Below are 17,763 nucleotides of genomic sequence, written 5' to 3' on the forward strand. Positions count from 1 at the left end.
GTGGTGGCCCATCATGGCCGCCTGGTGAAGTGTACGACGCTGGTAAATGCATTTCCTTGAATGTCAGCAAATGTCAGCCAAGAAGACGTTTGCACAGCCTCTCCCGGCCACGGAGTGGCGGGAGAAGGCGGAGTTAGAGAGTCATGTCGAAGAATGAAGGCTGGCTCATTTGTGCCACCTGATACGCGGCTACGTTCTCATAAATCACAGTGACGACATAATCCCGCCTTTTCCCAACCTCGCCAGTTTGATACCCTAATTTGAAACCCTAACTCTAATTTGAAACCCTAACCCGTGTGTGTGTGTGTGTGTGTGCGTGTGTGTGTGCGCGCGTGCGTGTTCTAATCCACCATTCATTTTCCACAAGCGGTTGCTAAGGTTACAAATTACCTCTGGTGCGGGTAAGTGGTTTCTTTTATGACACTGGAAGGCCTAATCTCTCTTTTTTTTTTTACACTGATGCCATATTTTATTTTGGATGAGCAAAACAACCGATTCACTCATTCTCCGAATATTCCGCCCCATGCACGTCACATGTCACTTTAGCCTCAATGCATTGCTGACAATCAAACATTTCGCGCTGCGTTCTCTTGCCTCGCGGCAGCTCGCTAGAGCATTCGCCTACGGTCGAGCTCCTTTCCGGGTTTTGGTTCTTAATGACTTTGAATGAATTGAGACTGAGGCAAGAGGAAAAGGGCGTGCAGCCACTACTCATGAGATCCGGAACATGAGCTTCTTTCCCCAAAATCCACAAACGTTTTTGGCCTTGAAGAACGTCTGTTTCAGAAAACAGTCATGGCTTGAAAATAGCAACTCTTCAGACTTTCTGGATGATTCGCTCACGTGTTCCTGAACTTTTTTGGTTTTCATATGTGGCAGCGATACGCTGGCTTTGATTAATCCAGTTCAATCAAAACATAATTCCGTCAAGTAGGGCTCCATGCACGGACTTTGTTCTATTTTGCAATCTTACACATTACTCAAGAGCAAATTTATTTCAAACACTTTATGAAAATTCCAAGCCATCAACTTTTATGCTTCAGGTATCTTCAGGCGCACTCAGACAAAATGACACCACGCAGAATTGTTGTTGCATGTTTCCATTTTTTTCAATCCATGAGGCTATCAAGCCCGACTGGTTCTGGTGCTGGTTCTGGTCTTGACCTGTGTGTCATCGTCACAAAGCGATCATGACCAGATTCCGCCTCACATTCACAGTCAACCCTCATATTAAGAGCAGATTTAATCATGATGAAATGGAGTATTTTTTCAACCATTGTGAATTGACAGGCAGGCTAAAAATAGCAGCAGCAAACATACTAACGATTTCTCGAGGAAGTCAAGTCTGTTGGGGGGGGGGGGCTTTTTGGTTGGTGAGGGAGGTGGGGTACGGGCAAAACAAACGGGCTGGCTGGGGTTGCGCACATCCTCCTGTATAGGAAGGAAGCCCACTTGTTTGGGTTGTTTGCGTGCTTTGGGGTGGTGAGGGGGAGTCACATAGGAGTCGTGGCCATCTCACTTTAACCTCACCGCGAACCCGTGACCTCACCTTTCGACGACTTCCTGCACGACATTCGCAAGAGAAAGGGCGGGGCTTGAAGGGTATGTGGGATAGGGTTGCGGGGGTAGGATGCCACAAAACAACATCTGCAACACGCTGAGATCAAATATTACCGTACTACTGATCTGTTTTTACAATTGTCACAATATGACCACTACAGTAAGAAACCAAAAATCCAAATCATAATTGATGATCAATTCAATAAATAATGAATCATACAAATGATGATTTCATAATAATTTACAAGAATGGATCGTCACACTTGTGCGCTTCTTTTACGAATGATGGTTTTATTTTATGATTAGAATGCGTGTTGAGGCCTTAAAGTGGGGAGCCACCAAAATACACAAGCTTCTACTGCTATTATTAACTTTAAATGCAATGTCCAGTCAAATATTTATTTTTATTTGCTAATTATGATTGATTATTTCTGGTTGTTCTTATGCGTGAAGTAAACTTGTGTGGACTCGTGGGGCAAATGAATTAGCCGTTTCAATTTTGTTTTGTGTCGTTTTATTTATCCATTTGATGCCCTCACTTTCAGTTTGAAATAATCACGTGAATTTAGGCTAACTTATTGACACTGGAACAAGTTGTTTTCTGATTTCTAACCAAAATTGTCATTATCGATCAGTTGCACCGGCAAGGTTTGGATGCAGCTTTCGCATCGGATAGGATGGGGCAGGTGTCCCTAATCAAGTATCCGTCCGTGTACGTGTCACACAGACAGGTTGTTTACGTGTTCAAGTGTCAAGTGGGTTAAAAAGGGTTCGAGGGCGCCTGATGATGAGACGTGGATGTGAGGTGGGGGATGAGGTGAGGTAGGGTGGGGGGCTTCACCGTCTACGGGAGACACACACAAGTGCAGCTGCCATGCATGAATGTTTGATAAGCTTGCTTGCTTGCGTTCTCAAATCAACGTCTCCATCCTCGGCCGCGCCGTGACATCTGCCACGCACACACACACACACACACACACACATGCAGGCAGGCAGGATGGATGGAGGAAGACCTGCAAGAACAAGCTTAGCAAAGATGCCAATCAGCCCTCAAGATGCAAGTCCACGTCTGGTCCACATTTAAGGTGCCTTTCATGACTCATGGCCTGGGATAGCCTACACGCGCACGCGTGGACGAGACTCACGTGATGTGGAGGAAAACGCCATGCTTGCTTTCGACGATGGCACGTGCATGCTGATAGAAGAAAAGACAACAAGAAACACGCATGCGCACGCGCAAGCAACCTTTATGCAATTCAGACACACAACAGGAATATTTTAAAAATATTATTATAGAGAATTTGATTTGTGTTATTGTTACCTAAAAACAGTAAGATCTGTTTAAGTGCTGCAAAGTCTGTTAAATTAAGCCATCATTGTTAATAAATTTGAGTTTGCAGCTAAAATAATATAAATTATTAATGGTTTTATATTAATTATTATTTTTAATAAATAATGTTTTGTTTCGAGTGGATAGATGATTGGACGCAACCTGTAGCAAAAGTTGCCCAGATGATTAGACAGTCATGGAAAATCCTTTTAACAGCATTAAAATGTACATATCCATTTCAACATAGATATTGTGATTTAAAACATCAAATAAATTATTATTATTATCATTATTATTGTGTGCTGTATCACAATATATATATATATTTATATAAATTGAACATATCTTTATCACGGCATTTGGTGTTTGCATGCATGGGGGCGAGGGTTCCTAATTTTGTGAGCTTACATTTTGGCACCCAAAAAGTGCATCAATTTTTAGCATATTGTTAGATTATTCCCTCATTGTAATTCAAGATTTTTATCTGTTATTGATCGCAGGACCGGGTAAGCTTCCGATTGGCTAGTGATTTCCATGACCTCGCTTCTGATTGGCTGCTCTTACAAAAGACATTTGAATGTATTTGGAGACTTGGACTGCGCCTGTTACTTGCAGCTCAGCACATCGTTCCTCATGAATTGTGAGCAAAACACATTTGGAGGCCTACTCAAATTCATTTTCAGTGCTTTGAAAATCATAAACTCATTTTTGCTTATTTGCATGAAGTATTAAATCCAATTATTTTAATTTAGAACACTTCAAATATTTGCTTTGCTTCAACTTTGTTTACATGAAGTTACAAATTTCATGATGCACTAAGTATTATTTACATGAGTCGAAGCTAAAATATTAGATGTTGGGATACTAGTTTTCTATTTCTGTCAAATGTTTAATTTGTTCAGTGTGTGTGTGTGTGTGTGTGTGTGTGTGTGTGTGTGTGTGTGTGTGTGTGTGTGTGTGTGTGTGTGTGTGTGTGTGTGTGTGTGTGTGTGTGTGTGTGTGTGTGTGTGTGTGTGTGTGTGTGTGTGTGTGAGTCTTCATCCTTCCATTGAGCACAACTTGGAGACAATTTTCCAAGGAGCTTCATTAGAAGTTGACACAAGGTAAATCCTAATGTTAAGGAGGGGAGTTTGGTGTTTGGTGGTGAGGGGTGGGGGGTGGCTGTCCCCTCATTAACTATCGCTAACAAGCCGTGTAAATACACTGATTGGACAGCTCCGATACAAGCGCGCGGCTCGGCCAGGAAGTGCCCCTAATGAGAGCGCACAATGCAAACCAGACAGAAGAAGAGAAGGGGCGGGGGGTGGGTGGGGGTCAAGAATAAAAGAGGCATGTTAGAAACTTTTTGGGCCAGTTCTGCTGTTACACACTGCAGTTTTTTTTTTTAAGTCCCATAATTATTGTTGGGCGTTAAACCGTCAACGATATACTTATATAGGGTTAATAAATCTGACATAAAAAAATAGACACGCACTTGTCAATTAAAAAGCATAAAATGTAAATTATTCATCGGATAATTTAAAATATTAAATATACAGACACCATTATAACGACAATAATATATAATATTAACAAGAATAAAAAGTGAAATTTCGACAATGTTAACAGCAGCAATTCAAAACGACAATTTTAAAATTATATCCTAAAAGTTTACTTGTAAATGTGGAAGGCATAAAAGACAAAAAAAAACGTTACAAAATCGTATTGCAAACCGTAACTATACCATAACGTTCAATTACGTGTTATTTCTTGTCATCATTCGTAAATTTCCGGAATTAATTTCATTCAAGTAATCAATCACTTTTTTGGACATTTTAGGTGATACTCACAAATTGCCGCTGTTGAATTTCGACTTTGTCCATACGCAAACACTGAAGCACAACCGCAAAAAATTCAATTAATCGAATTAAAATTCATTCATAATAACTAACAATATAAACAAACAAAATGTGACATTTAAATTCAAACTTGCACAAGAAACATATACTTGGATGCCCCCCCCCCCCCCCATTAAAAAAAATCCAAGTATGACCCCCAAATTTTGGCGAGATGTGTCTTACCGTCCCTGCATGCGTGGTGCTCCAGTGGTCAAGCAGACCTTTTGCTCCTGCATGTGTGCATAAGGACAACATACGCACGCGCACGCACAATCACACACGCGCGCGCGCACGCACGCACACGCGCACACACACACACACACACAATGTGAGAGGTCACAAATACAACTCCCTGCTACCTTCTTTTTTTCTTCCTAACGCTCTCTCTCGCGCGCTCTCATGACGTCACAAGGCCCATCTCATCCACGTCCCACGAGCAATATCGTAACGTCGTATAACGTGGTTAGCTTCTGTCCCGAGCGCGTGTGCAGTGTTTGTGTTCCTCGCCATACAAACGCGGTGCGTGCGCACAGAGGACTAACAAGACCCCCCCCCCCCCCCCCCCCCCCCCACACACACACACACTCGCCAATCTGCACCTCCCCGCTGCTCGGAACATTGAGCAAGCCCTCGGATAAACACACAATTAGCGGCAGGTGAATAAACTTGTTTGGAGGGGGAGTGTTAATTACATGCTTAACGTAAACAAAAGGCGCGTAGAAGAATGTGAATTAGCGCTAAGCCCCCCACCCCACCACCACCACCACCAAAGCCAGCCTTCTCCATTCAGGTTTTACATTTCACCTCTTGTCCGTTCTCGCAGCGATTTCCGAATTGCCTGCGAGGGCTGAACACAACGACCCCCATCCCTCCCTCCCCACACTCCCCATTAAAACCTCAAGCTTAGATAACACCTGCAGCTTGACTTTGAATAGCGCACTCTTAAATTGGTGCGCCAGGAGAGCCGGTCAGGTAAGGAGCTCGGCTTTGCATTATGCGACACTGCTAAGCTCTTCACTTGTAACTTGGTTTGGGCGAGGCGCATTGAAGGCTTGCGGGCTTTAACCCCAGCGTGAAAATACCAGCATTTTACTTCCACTACACGGAGTCGCCATTGCCCCCCACCCCCACTCCTTTCAAACCGCTTGGAATTACTTCCTGCGACGAGGAACTCACCCAAATGTTCCCGTGCACGGCCTGAAGTTCAGTGCGTAAAAGTCGGTGCATGCGCAAAAGTGGTGCTTTTACGCACGCCGTCCAGTCCAAGCTCGGCGCTCATGAGTGCCGAAGAATGTGCACATCTAGACAGAGAGAGCGAAGGAAAAGTTTTGAATTCCACAACGATTTGCAGCAAAGGCGGCTTAGGATCATTATGTCAACTTTCTGCAGGTCAGATTAGGCGTCTCCAGTCGTGCGGCGGCGGCTCACAATGCGCGTCACTATGCCTCCATCGGCGCGATTTTAACACCCTCGGTCACATATGAGCCGCAAACATGAAAATCACACCGCCGGCCGCGGCTACCGCACTAAGCCGATCCCTGTGACCGTGGATGTGGACATGGATCGTGTCCTTAAAGCTTTGGATCATGCTGCAAGAAAGAAAAAAAAAAGGGGGAGGGGGGTCGGTGTTGGCAGAAAAAGTTATACGTGAGCAGGGAGCTTTCTTGTTGATATTGATTTGCCGTTTCTTGGGAGGAGTGAGTTGAAGGAGGCGGGACCGAACGAGGGAAGCGGCATCACATCGAAGCCTGCACCGGGACCACCACCACCACCACAGCCGATCCGGAGCACCTAGCGTGACAAATTCAGAGGGGGGGGGGGGGGGCGGAACACACACAAACAAACTAACAGTAAATAAATATTAGGTGAAACAATTTGGATTTGTTGACAAAACTAGTCTTCCCGAATTACTCCACTCGTCCTCCTCGTTGAAAGTCTTGTGCATGCCGCCTCGCCAGCCGCCCTTGCAGCCTGTCCACATGCAAGTCGTTCCATTTTTGAAGGGGTCCTTTAACGAGCTTCGTCAAAGATGGCAATAATATTGGCAGCCGAGCTCTAATTGCTCATTCCGTGCAGCAGATAGGCTGCGATGCAGGCTGGGATGTATAAAAGGGAGGGAGGGGCGGACGAGGGGGAGGGGCGTTTATGCGGGGGGGGGGGGGGGGGGGGGGGGAGTTGCCGTGGCGATGGAAGACTCTGATAACCCCCCGTGCACGCGGCACCGGTGGTGAAAGCCTCGCGCTACGTACTGGCTAATGATTGGCACGCTTGACAGTGATTGGCAGCGCTGCCATGGCAACGGCGCGGCGACACCAAGAAGACCAATAGAAAAGGGAAACAAAATGTTTCAATGCTACACTCAACGGCGGATTTAGGGGGGAGATATTATGAGGCTGGTGTCATTAGGCGATAGCCATTGAATCATTCGATCTGCTTTTTTTTTTTTCTCGTCAGGCAGGCGCGCAACTCGGCCGTGCAGGCGGCGGCTGCCGGCGTCGGGCTCGTCGCCCCCTCTTTTTTCTCGGTAATTTGGCTTTCCCTCTCAGGTCATTTCCATGGTTTTCCGATCGCCCTTAGAGCTTTATCCCTCCCATTTCTTCCTGCCCAACTTCGCTGATCGCCCCCTGCTCCTGGCGAACAGCGCGCCCGCCGCCAGGTCCCCGGAAGACTTGTCCATGTTCCAGCTACCCACGCTCAACTTCTCCCCGGAGCAGGTGGCGAGCGTCTGCGAGACGCTGGAGGAGACCGGCGACATCGAGCGGCTGGGCCGCTTCCTCTGGTCCCTGCCCGTGGCGCCCGGAGCCTGCGAGGCCATCAACAAGCATGAGTCCATCCTGCGCGCCCGCGCCGTGGTGGCTTTCCATACGGGCAACTTCCGGGACCTCTACCACATCCTGGAGAACCACAAGTTCACCAAAGACTCGCACGGCAAGCTGCAGGCCATGTGGCTGGAGGCGCACTACCAGGAGGCCGAGAAGCTGCGCGGACGCCCGCTGGGTCCCGTGGACAAGTACCGCGTGCGCAAGAAGTTCCCGCTGCCTCGGACCATCTGGGACGGCGAGCAGAAGACGCACTGTTTCAAGGAGCGGACGCGGAGCCTGCTGCGGGAATGGTACCTGCAGGACCCCTACCCCAACCCCAGCAAGAAAAGGGAACTGGCGCAAGCCACCGGACTCACTCCCACGCAGGTCGGAAACTGGTTCAAGAACCGAAGGCAACGAGACAGAGCCGCGGCGGCCAAAAACAGGTTGGTGCCAAGGACCGACACGCGTTGAGATTTGACTTCGAGCCGCTACCCCGAACCGGCCGGGCCGCTGTCGGAAAGTCCCCGGCGCGAGAGCGGCTCGGGGCGGGCGGCCGCCGATTTGCTGACGACCGTGCAGGCAGGTCGCCTTTGCTCGCCTGCAAATGTCCTAAAGTGGCCCAAAACGCACAGTCTACAAAACGCTGATTTTTCATTTCGCTTCAACTATAACTACGTTTGATTTAATTAAATAGAAACAATTAAGGGGACAGTACAAATTTTCAAACAGGAATTTATGATCGGCTTTGCACTAAAAATGCAATTCTTGTTGTGTTTTACTCTTGTTTTGATGAAACGATCAAATATGGAATTACGTTAGTTTTTTTTCTTTAAGTTGTAATTCGACATTTTGCACAGTAACCTAAATTACGTGAGATTATTTTTATTAGCCTCTTCTACTTTTTTAAAAGTATATTTGCAATGTGTCGAAAGAAGTTCACAAATACTTCAATATGCAGAGGGCTTTTTTTTGCGCTTTAAAACAAATTGTTGGTGAATTCAAACACAATTTTTCAACTGAATTTTATTTATAGAGCACTTTAAAACAACAAAAACCGTTCAAATATGAAACCACTTTACACGACGTCTTATTGTGTTTATGAAAGCTTTCCATTTTCGTTACTTTGCCTCGTTGTCAAGCCACACGATCTCGTGCTGGGGATCAGCGAAAATAGATTTGCTAGATTTCAAAGCAATGGCAGACTAGGCAGTATTCATAACGTTAAGTGTGCTATCAATGTATTCATAATTGATTAAAAAAACAACGAGAACAAATCTACGAGCAGATGAGCTGGAGGCAGTTTTCATGCCGCACACACAAGCGCGCATGCAGTTATTATTTTCCAGGCTGATATTTTCATCCAGCACGCCGGCCGGAGTTATTATGGTGAGTGGATTGCAGGGCAACATTTTAGGATGATTGCGACCACCTCCACGTCACTCATTCGTGGACACGCACACGGGGCAAACGAGAGAAAGTGGTGGACAATCACTGCAGCCAGGCAGGCAGGCAGGCAGGCAAATCTCACCACATTTGCTGCCGTGTTTTGTGCCCGAAAAGCGCTTTACTGAGGCAGCCTTGCCTTTCCTTGCCCTGCATGGGGCCGGCTGCGGGGTTGCATGGGCGGGGGGGGGGGCAAAGAAAAAGCTTTGCGCCCTTATTTTGCAAAAGGGGAGCTCGGTGAGGAGGGGTGCTGCTGGTGAAAGCGGCTTCTTTTTGCGAAACGCTAATTGCCGTTTCTGCTTTTTCAGGCTGCAGCACCAAGCCATGGGAGCGGGCGGCATGCGCTCCCTGTCCGATGCCGGCCTGACCCCTCACAGCTCGGCGGAGTCGCCGTCGACGGCGGCCAGTCCCACCACCAGCGTGTCGAGCATGACGGAGCGCGTGGACACCGGCACCTCCATCCTGTCCGTCACCTCCAGTGACTCCGAGTGCGACGTATGATAACCACCACCATGCAACAAAACAAGAGAATTGTTGGCAGGGAAAATGGACCCGAGAGGGGGGGAAAAAAAGACTCGGATGGAGGAGTGCAAAGGACCGTTATAAATATGACATAAAAAGAGATAAAGCACGTGCTTTTTTTTAAATTCAAGGCGCTTTCAAAAAAAGAAAAAAGAGCCAGGCTATATACGCCTTTCCTCCTCCTCTTCATCATACGCCAACAATACTAGACTTGCATGAAAAGTCCTTTTTTTTTTATTTTTATTTTTTTATTATTTTGCATCCAGAGGAGCATCGAGCTGCAGAGGGAATAAACACATTTGGACCAGTTATTTTTGTGACGACGTCACGCAGACCAGATGCATTATTTCGGTCTTGTTCATCAGACAATCATTTCAAGTCGTAAGCACCTTTTTTGTTGTCGTTCCTCCAAAAAAAAGTGAACAATAATATTACTTTGTCACTGCCTGTGTGGGGTCAAAACAATGTATTGTTTTTTTATTTTCAATTTTTATATACACGGGAGGATGTATATCGGAAGAAGAAAAAGAAGGAAGAAACACAAACAAAACAAAGGCTATCTTTCTCCCGCGCTGTATTATAAAAAGTGTAGAAATATGCTTGTACATAACGAACCCCTCATCCCTCACTCACTTGGTGTTCCTCCTCCAATTTGTCCCCAGACCGAAAACACTCACGCGTGCTCAAGTTCAGCCTGTCTGTTCTGTATGTGACATTTGCGCATATCACTACGTGGACCTTTCTCCTCCTCCTCACCTTCAAATCATGTTTTTATATGTGAATATCATAGGATCTTATGTTGTTGGTTTTTTTTTAAATAATCAAATATAATATTTAATTGAAATGCTTTTGGAGTGAGTGTGTCCATAAGTGGCTCAACTTCTGCTCATATTGGACGATGATTGGATTGTGCACGGGGGCATTAAGGCTCATCTCAGCAGGCTTAAGGTTGCTTGCAGCAGGTTACAAAACTCACCTAAAGCTTTTCCTCGCACACGAGCAAAAAAAAAAAGTCGTTTGCTGCCGTTAAAATAGGTACACCGCGCCTTCAATGTTAACGACCGCCACAAAGCCCCAAAACAAAACCAAAAACTCCGAGTGCTATTTGCACCTTTTGTTTACCGTTGTGACTGAATGCCGAAATTAAGTAAACGCGCCATTAAATGGCCTAATCGCGATGGGGCTCCTCCCCTGCTCCAATCTGCTATTGTGGACCTCTCAAAAGATCTTTTCTTCCCGGAACCACAAGCACCCCTGCCCCTCGCCCCCCCCCCCTCCCCCAAAAAAAGAAACAAAAAAGAGGGGGATTTCTGCCCAGCAAGTCTCTCCCTCTCACTCTCTTAGCCAAATCTTCAACATGTGTCACAGGACATTTTTAGGATTTGGGGGAGTTGCAAGTGTGGCTTGAAGAGCCTACTGTCCTGGTTCTACTGCTTTTTATGGGGGGGGGGGGGGGGGGTCCAAAATGCAAAAAACACATGCACGCACTCTGCTCTGAAGAGACAAAAAGTGGGCCTCTTGGGTCAGTCAGTTTGATGAACGCAAGAGAATAGTCTAAAAAAATGGTCAATATTTGCTACAGGAGGCAGCGAGAAGGCATAACGTAATAATAATAATAATAATAATAATCAACAATAAGAAAAATGTTTTAGAACAATATTATTATTATTATTATTATTATTAATAATAGAAATGATAATAATAATAATAATAATTTAGCTCCTAATGCATTATATTCCTCATGTACAATTAAGAATCTTTTGAGTGCATGCATGTATTACTTAAAGTATTACTATCCTAAATCTTTTAAAATAATTTCATCTATTTTTAGGATTAGAATAAAAATAAATGTTCTGTCCGAATTAAGCAGCCTTTTTTGGAATAAACATGACACACGTCACTTTTTTTCGTCACACCTTGGTGAAGTCATTTTCACAAAAATAATCTTAAACCAAAAAAGTGTTCTCTATATAGAAACAAAACTTCCGCACAGTGTTACTCAATTCTATTATTTGTTGTGAAGTTAGGCCGCTGCGTACGCAAAAATATTTTCTAGTAGGCTACTTAAAGGCATGCGGAAAATGTTACATTAACTTGACAATTTAGAAAAGTTAAAACTTTCGTTGTTAAAAATTTGAGAAGCATTAAGAAAACAGGCACGAGGGGACCCCGCCAGTTCATTGCTGTATACGTAAGAATTTTTATATATTTTTTGACGTGCATTCGTGCAGGTCTTTCTAAAATATTGCTCAGATATATTCATGATTCGTTCGACATCATACTGAAGTCCAATTAGGCCTTGGAGGTTTGGGGCGTGTCAGTGCAAAGCATACGTGGGTGCGTCTCTGCATGGGGTCACGCACAGTGTGTGCGTGTGTGTGTGTGTGTGTGTGTGTGTGTGTGTGTGTGTGTGTGTGTGTGTGTGTGTGTGTGTGTGTGTGCGCGTGTGCGCGCGCGCGTGCGTGTGTGTGTGGCGGGGGGGTGGCGCTCGTGTTCGTGATGTGTCAAGTCAAATATGGATCAGCACACAAAAGAACTTAGCGAGGAGTAATCTGTGTGTGTGATACTTAGACGACAAGAATGTGAGACGATCACACGGCGCGCAAGCACACCTTTTACACCTTTGCCTTGAATTCCTGCCACTTCAACTTGTCACGAGACATCTAAGTGACGATTCGGGCTTCTGCGTGTGTGTTTATGTGGATCCTGTGCGAGACATTTTCGCCAAAGTTAACAGTGGGGGTGAGGGGGGGTTGCATGCAATGAGGGAGGAAGGGAGGGAGGGAGATGTTATTATGAGGTAGGCCAAAGTCTGGCGCGGAGAAATACTTGCTCTGCCCTGTTTTTCTCGACCTCTGCATATAAGTTGGTGTGCATGCATGCAGCAAACAAAAGCAAACGGGACTCGTTACTTCTCAACAGGTAGCGTGCATTTCCGTTTTGTTAACGACATCAATGCACAAAAGCATCACGCACACCTGAACAAGCTATTCGAGCGACGAAAAGCCTTGAATGACGCTTGTCTAACGAGTCGTCTCAGACTGTCAGCTGTCTCGAATATCTGCAAGAAAAGGACCATTTGGAACTCAACTGTTCAATTGCTTTAAATACAATATATAATATTCGTTATGATTCTTTCATTTAGATGTGACCAGTGGTTTCATTCATGCATGTTACACTTGGCAAGTTAACTCACGATCAGAAGTAAATTACACGCGCCGTGCACCTGCTGTTGTCCACCTATCGCCCCTCCACAGACCTCCAACATGACGCGCACCCGCCTCCATCTACAGTTTGAAGATCCTCTCCTATTAATTTGATGCTCAGACTTGACGGTATTTACTCTCGAAGTGTGCGTATGCGCGTGAGTGTGCTCATGGCACACACGAGGCTCATCTTTAAAAAAAACAAGCAGAACATGAAAGTATCCCAGCACAGCAGCAGCAGCAGCAGGTTTACTCGAGCGAGTGCATGTGTTGAGCTGCATGTGGCGTGCACGCGCCCGGTTTTTGCGTGTGTGTGTGCGCGCGCATGCGTTGTTGTGGGAGGCCAGTGGGTGCAAGCTGTGATCTCTCGCCCTGTGCACACCGACTGGACAGAGGGCTGAGCAGCTTAAATGCAGCCCGAGCGAGCACCTGTGTTTTCTCCCGCCGTTCTCAGGGCTTCTTAGCCAACGTGTACGCGCACAGATGCACGCACACGCGCACGCCTGCTGTAACACAAGCATATGTTTAGCATTGGATGGCAAAACATGTTGAGTGTGTTTTCCTGCCGCCGCCATCTGCTTTGCGGCTCTGTTTGTGTTTCTCGCACAGAACATGCAAATTAGCTTAGTGTTAAACCATATTGCACATTTTTCAAGGAGCGTGTGTATGACGTCACAAAGTCACCCGAGCCAAACAAGTCTGCACTGGAAAGCCCGACGTTCAAGACATTCTGTAGCCATACTCCAAGTTTTAGAAAAAAATGAAAGTACTTCGAACTTCAAGATGTCAAGTTGGTTTCACACCTTCTACACCTTCACTAGGAATTCGAAATGATTCTTGATTAAATTGGGTTAAACATAACTTAAAATACAAATAAATTGTAACTTCACTAAATGAAGTCATCTCATGGTAAATGTAAATTATACAGCACAAAAAAAAGTGCAATTAAAGTGATTCTGTGAATCAGTCATCGATGCCAACAGCGGCAACATTTTGACTGCAGGTTCAAACTGTTTCCCCACTCAACCTTTCCTGCAAGCTAAAATGACAAAACGGGCCTTTTGCGTGCACACGTTTCACGCTAAACACACTAAAACCAACATAGTGGACCAAGTCATTTTGAGCCAACATATTGCTTCGTATATGTCAGGCGTGGACCTGCACGAACAATCTGCTTAAAACGCTTGATTAGGAAGCTAATCTGTAGAATACACATTGCCCGATATTACAGAGCGGCACATTTATGGCATCAATAGCAGAGATTGAATTCATTTCAAGCCAGGCCAAAAGCTTCCCCTGGTGTGACGCAGCCTTTTTGTGCACTAAGCCCAAACAAAAGGTCAGGGATTGACCAATGCTCGCTTGCCCTTACCAATTCAGTTCCCATTTTCGAGGCGAGATGGGATGGATAAGGGCGGCTGACGCTCCCAGTTTACACGCACACGCACGCGCGCACACACGCTCGGACACCGTGAGGGCCCTTTGGTAAACCAGAGAAAAGCCAAACGTGTTCCTTGACTGCCATCTAGCGGAGATGTCTTGAAGTTTGCCAATTGACTGACCGATTTTGCCCTCACTGGACACATCATTAGGTACACCTGCAGAGCCAGCTAAAAACCCACCAAAGACCAACATAACGGAAGTTACAAATAAACAATAGTCAAACCATGTTGGAACATTTAATGAATTTCACAACGTCTGACAGCCCAAATACCGTAAAGGTGTACCAAACTGAATTTCACAGACAAAATTGCGTCGCATAAATGGTGACGTGAACGAGCTCCGATCTGTCTCTCTGAACTCTCTTTTGATTTGCAACTTGTAATGCGGCTGCCCAACATGCCCGGTGGCCTTTAAAACCCGCAGATGTTGTGTGCGCGCTTGTATGAGGGGGATTAACATGTCACCTCCTCACACATTGATTCATTCAGTTAAATGTCAGGTGCGCGTGCGCGTGTGCGTGCACGTACAAACTTGCAAAGTGCATGAATGCACACACAGGAAGATATTATCTTACCTACACACACCGCACAGAGCTGCCTGTCTATTTTATGGATACTCACAACTTTATACTGCCATCTAGCGGTAACGGAATTTTCATATTAACTATACATATCGATGACAATACATTCAAACACAACAAACAATATAAAACAAACTCAACTGGGAGAACAGAATGTTAATATAACAGCTCCTCTAAGACCTAATAAAGTGTACCTAATAAAGTGGCCGGTTGCCTGCGTGGAAAAAAACGTTAACGGCTCCAGAAATTGACCTATAAAACAATTCTCGATGAAATGCAACGACCAAGTGAACCAGAAGAGGGCGGCATTGGAATTCGAAAAGACATGAGTACGGTTCGCAAAGATGTTTTTAACACGAAAAGTAGCTTAACACAAGTTCTGCCAAAATGCAGCTCACCTCTACGTGGACTTTCATTTGCATGAGTGTGTACGTGTGTCAAGTCAAGTGTGCAACGACGCTTAACGGGTGGATAAGGAATCTTGATGGTCACTGACACACCGCATTCACTTTTTTGCTATGTTCAATGCAGTGTTTTGCAGTGTAATTAGCTAGTGGCATTTTTGCTGCATGTCAATAAATGCCTCACAATTGCTTTTGGATCAAGCCCACAAGCATGGCAAGTGCAAAAACGGAGAAGTTATCCAAGTGAAGGCAAAAAGGAGGACCTGCAGCAGCTCACGCTTGAAAGAGACTAATTAACAACTCGCAAGTCCATCCATCCATCATTTTCTTTATCGCTTTGTCCCCACGGGGGTCGCGGGCGTGCTGGAGACTATCCTAGCTGTCATCGGGCAGTAGGCGGGGGACACCCTGAACTGGTTGCCAGCCAATCGGGAGAACATGCAAACTCCACCCAGGGAGGGCCGGAGGTGGAATCGAACCCTCACCCTCCTAACTGAGGCGGACGTGCTAATCAGTGCGACACCGAGCCGCCCGCACATGCACACAGTAAATTTTCAAAGGCCCAATGAGGGGAAAGTAAGCACATGAGAAACGGATTGACTTTTTTTATGAAAACGTGCAACTAACAAAATCTGCCCGCAGCATTCATGGCAATTGGATTACTGTGTTTGTTGTTGTTGTTCAATAAACCAAAGTAGAAAAGGGAATGCAAATCTGTTTATTTGAATGTTTAAGAAAATTACAGTAAAAATAAAAATAAAAACGATCAACTTACCTGCACTGAACATGTTTCCCCTCAGTGTTCCATGAGGTTCACACTCTGGCCACTAGATGGAAGTAAAATTCACGTCCTGTAGGAGTCACTTGAATTCACACTTGAATAAGAAAAACAAGCAGTTATTGCTGCCCCCCCCCCCCCCAATGTATTTTTCTTGTCAGATGTTGGAGTAAAAAATTATAAAAGAAACAGAGCAACTCATTTTAGGTAAAGTAGAAAATAATAGCAGGATTACACACTCACACACAAATGAAACGGACTTTGTAGAAGGAATAAGTGGGGATGGCTGCAGGCCAACAGAGGCTGCCTGGGCGCTGCCAAGACACACACAGACGACATGGGGAAAATAATCTTACAGTATCACGATTGTGAAATATCTATTTTCAGATGAGCCAGGTGAATATAATGAGTGATGAGACGTTTGTGATGTAGTTCCGGTCTGGGAACAAAATTTCAAGCAACTGGCAACCGACAAAGGCTATCGATGGAGTCGCTCAGGAAAAGTGGAATGGAAGTCATTTGAAGCAGTGCCGTCTTTCCTCGTCTTTTTGCCTTTTTGAAATCGCCGGCCTTTCTTGCTTCTCCCTTTGGTAGCAGCTCTTTTCCCTCGCCGAGTCCCATTCGAAATCACCTGCGGGAATCGAGCGGCTCCATATTTGAAGTGGAGTTGCTCATCGTACTGTAATTTTGGGCGATAAATGTTAAACAGAAAAATTCTCTTGCATGAGTAGCAACAAGTAGCTCATCTGTACCTTCTGCCATCTACTGCAAGAACATTTTGTCCTGAAGAAGAATTTGCCGACCGGATCGTCTGCTTTCTTGTCAGTGGTTGGGAACACCGTCGCAAACTAGCAGAACTCCACGCTCGTAAAGTTCTTGCCGAGCTTGGGCCTCTCTCGAGGCACCGGTGCCGACGCTGCAGCCTTTAACAGGCCTCCTCGAGTGAGCCGACACTCCAGAAAGGTGGCGGTAATCGTCACGGCCGACTCGTTTCGTGGGACGCTATCGAGTGACAATGGCTGTAAAAGTCATCAGACGGCTTGAATGGCATCCAAATGGAGGTCAGACGTGCACGGCTACCACGAGGGAAAGCACCTCCACTTTTTTTTTCCTGCAACATTCAGCAGCCGCCGCCATCTTGCTCCACTCTTTGACTGTAACACAATATATCACCACACACACAGACACACACACGCACACATGAACACATGCACACACACACACAGTCACAGTTGTTTTATAGCCTGCAGTCGAAAATGTCTCCAGGCGGCAGCAGAAGAGATGGAACTCGTTGTGCGGGTCTATTAAGGTGCTGCATGTGCACCTCAACGTAAAAGTGGACAAGGAGGACGAGGAGACGGGAGACCACCACCATGTCCAGATATTCCCTGACAAATGTTGCTTTCTTCATACAAGTGAAAAGGGACACAAAATTAATTAAAATCTTTACACCAAGTGTAATGCTGCAAATACTTCTCGGCGGGAAAAACATTTACTACATTTTGTACAGAATTAATTAATATACACCACACACGTGTATAAAAGTAATAGTAGGATTTTTTCTGATGTTTTGGCTTCGCTGCTGTCAGCTAATTAACACATTCATGTGCAGAGGAATATCATTTCAGGATGAAAATAATGAGCCAAATGTGATTAGAATATGCTTAATTTAGTTTCATTTAATTTGGTTATTTGACAGCACGCATTAAACGTAACAAAACTGGAATAACCAGCAATCGGTTTTGAGCAAATGATGGTTTTAATTTGATGTCGTGTGATGTCAAAGTTTATTGTGCATAGGAGAAAATTTCTGGTA

At 45.4% G+C, this 17,763-nt stretch overlaps 1 protein-coding gene and 1 long non-coding RNA gene across 5 annotated transcripts; one reads left to right on the forward strand and one right to left on the reverse strand.

The window, feature by feature from the left end:
* Window positions 1–440: 440 nt before the first annotated feature.
* On the reverse strand, window positions 441–16,066 carry LOC119135276. 4 transcript variants are annotated; one of them, XR_005100527.1, is made up of 6 exons: window positions 15,945–16,066; window positions 5,944–6,558; window positions 4,951–4,997; window positions 4,720–4,761; window positions 1,325–4,142; window positions 441–1,164 (listed from the first exon to the last, which is right to left on the reverse strand). It is a non-coding gene; the product is annotated as an uncharacterized LOC119135276 (long non-coding RNA). The 4 variants fall into 4 exon arrangements; XR_005100526.1 differs by having other exon boundaries at window positions 441–1,563; window positions 15,945–16,055; XR_005100524.1 differs by having other exon boundaries at window positions 441–4,142; window positions 15,945–16,055.
* six3a (SIX homeobox 3a) lies at window positions 7,016–10,380 on the forward strand. Its single transcript, XM_037272769.1, has 2 exons — window positions 7,016–8,014; window positions 9,323–10,380. Exons 1-2 carry the CDS (start codon window positions 7,323–7,325, stop codon window positions 9,513–9,515), a joined length of 885 nt encoding a protein of 294 aa, XP_037128664.1. The 5' UTR covers window positions 7,016–7,322; the 3' UTR covers window positions 9,516–10,380.
* Window positions 16,067–17,763: the final 1,697 nt, after the last annotated feature.

The sequence above is a fragment of the Syngnathus acus genome, chromosome 15 (genome assembly GCF_901709675.1).
Source record: "Syngnathus acus chromosome 15, fSynAcu1.2, whole genome shotgun sequence".
NCBI classification, from domain to species: Eukaryota; Metazoa; Chordata; class Actinopteri; order Syngnathiformes; family Syngnathidae; genus Syngnathus; species Syngnathus acus.

Excerpts from the sequence above, each read along its gene's own strand:
- six3a (XM_037272769.1), top strand. The coding sequence starts at position 7,323 with ATGGTTTTCCGATCGCCCTTAGAGCTTTATCCCTCCCATTTCTTCCTG. Across the intron at positions 8,015-9,322 it reads GCCGCGGCGGCCAAAAACAG|GCTGCAGCACCAAGCCATGG; the intron begins GTTGGTGCCAAG and ends CTGCTTTTTCAG.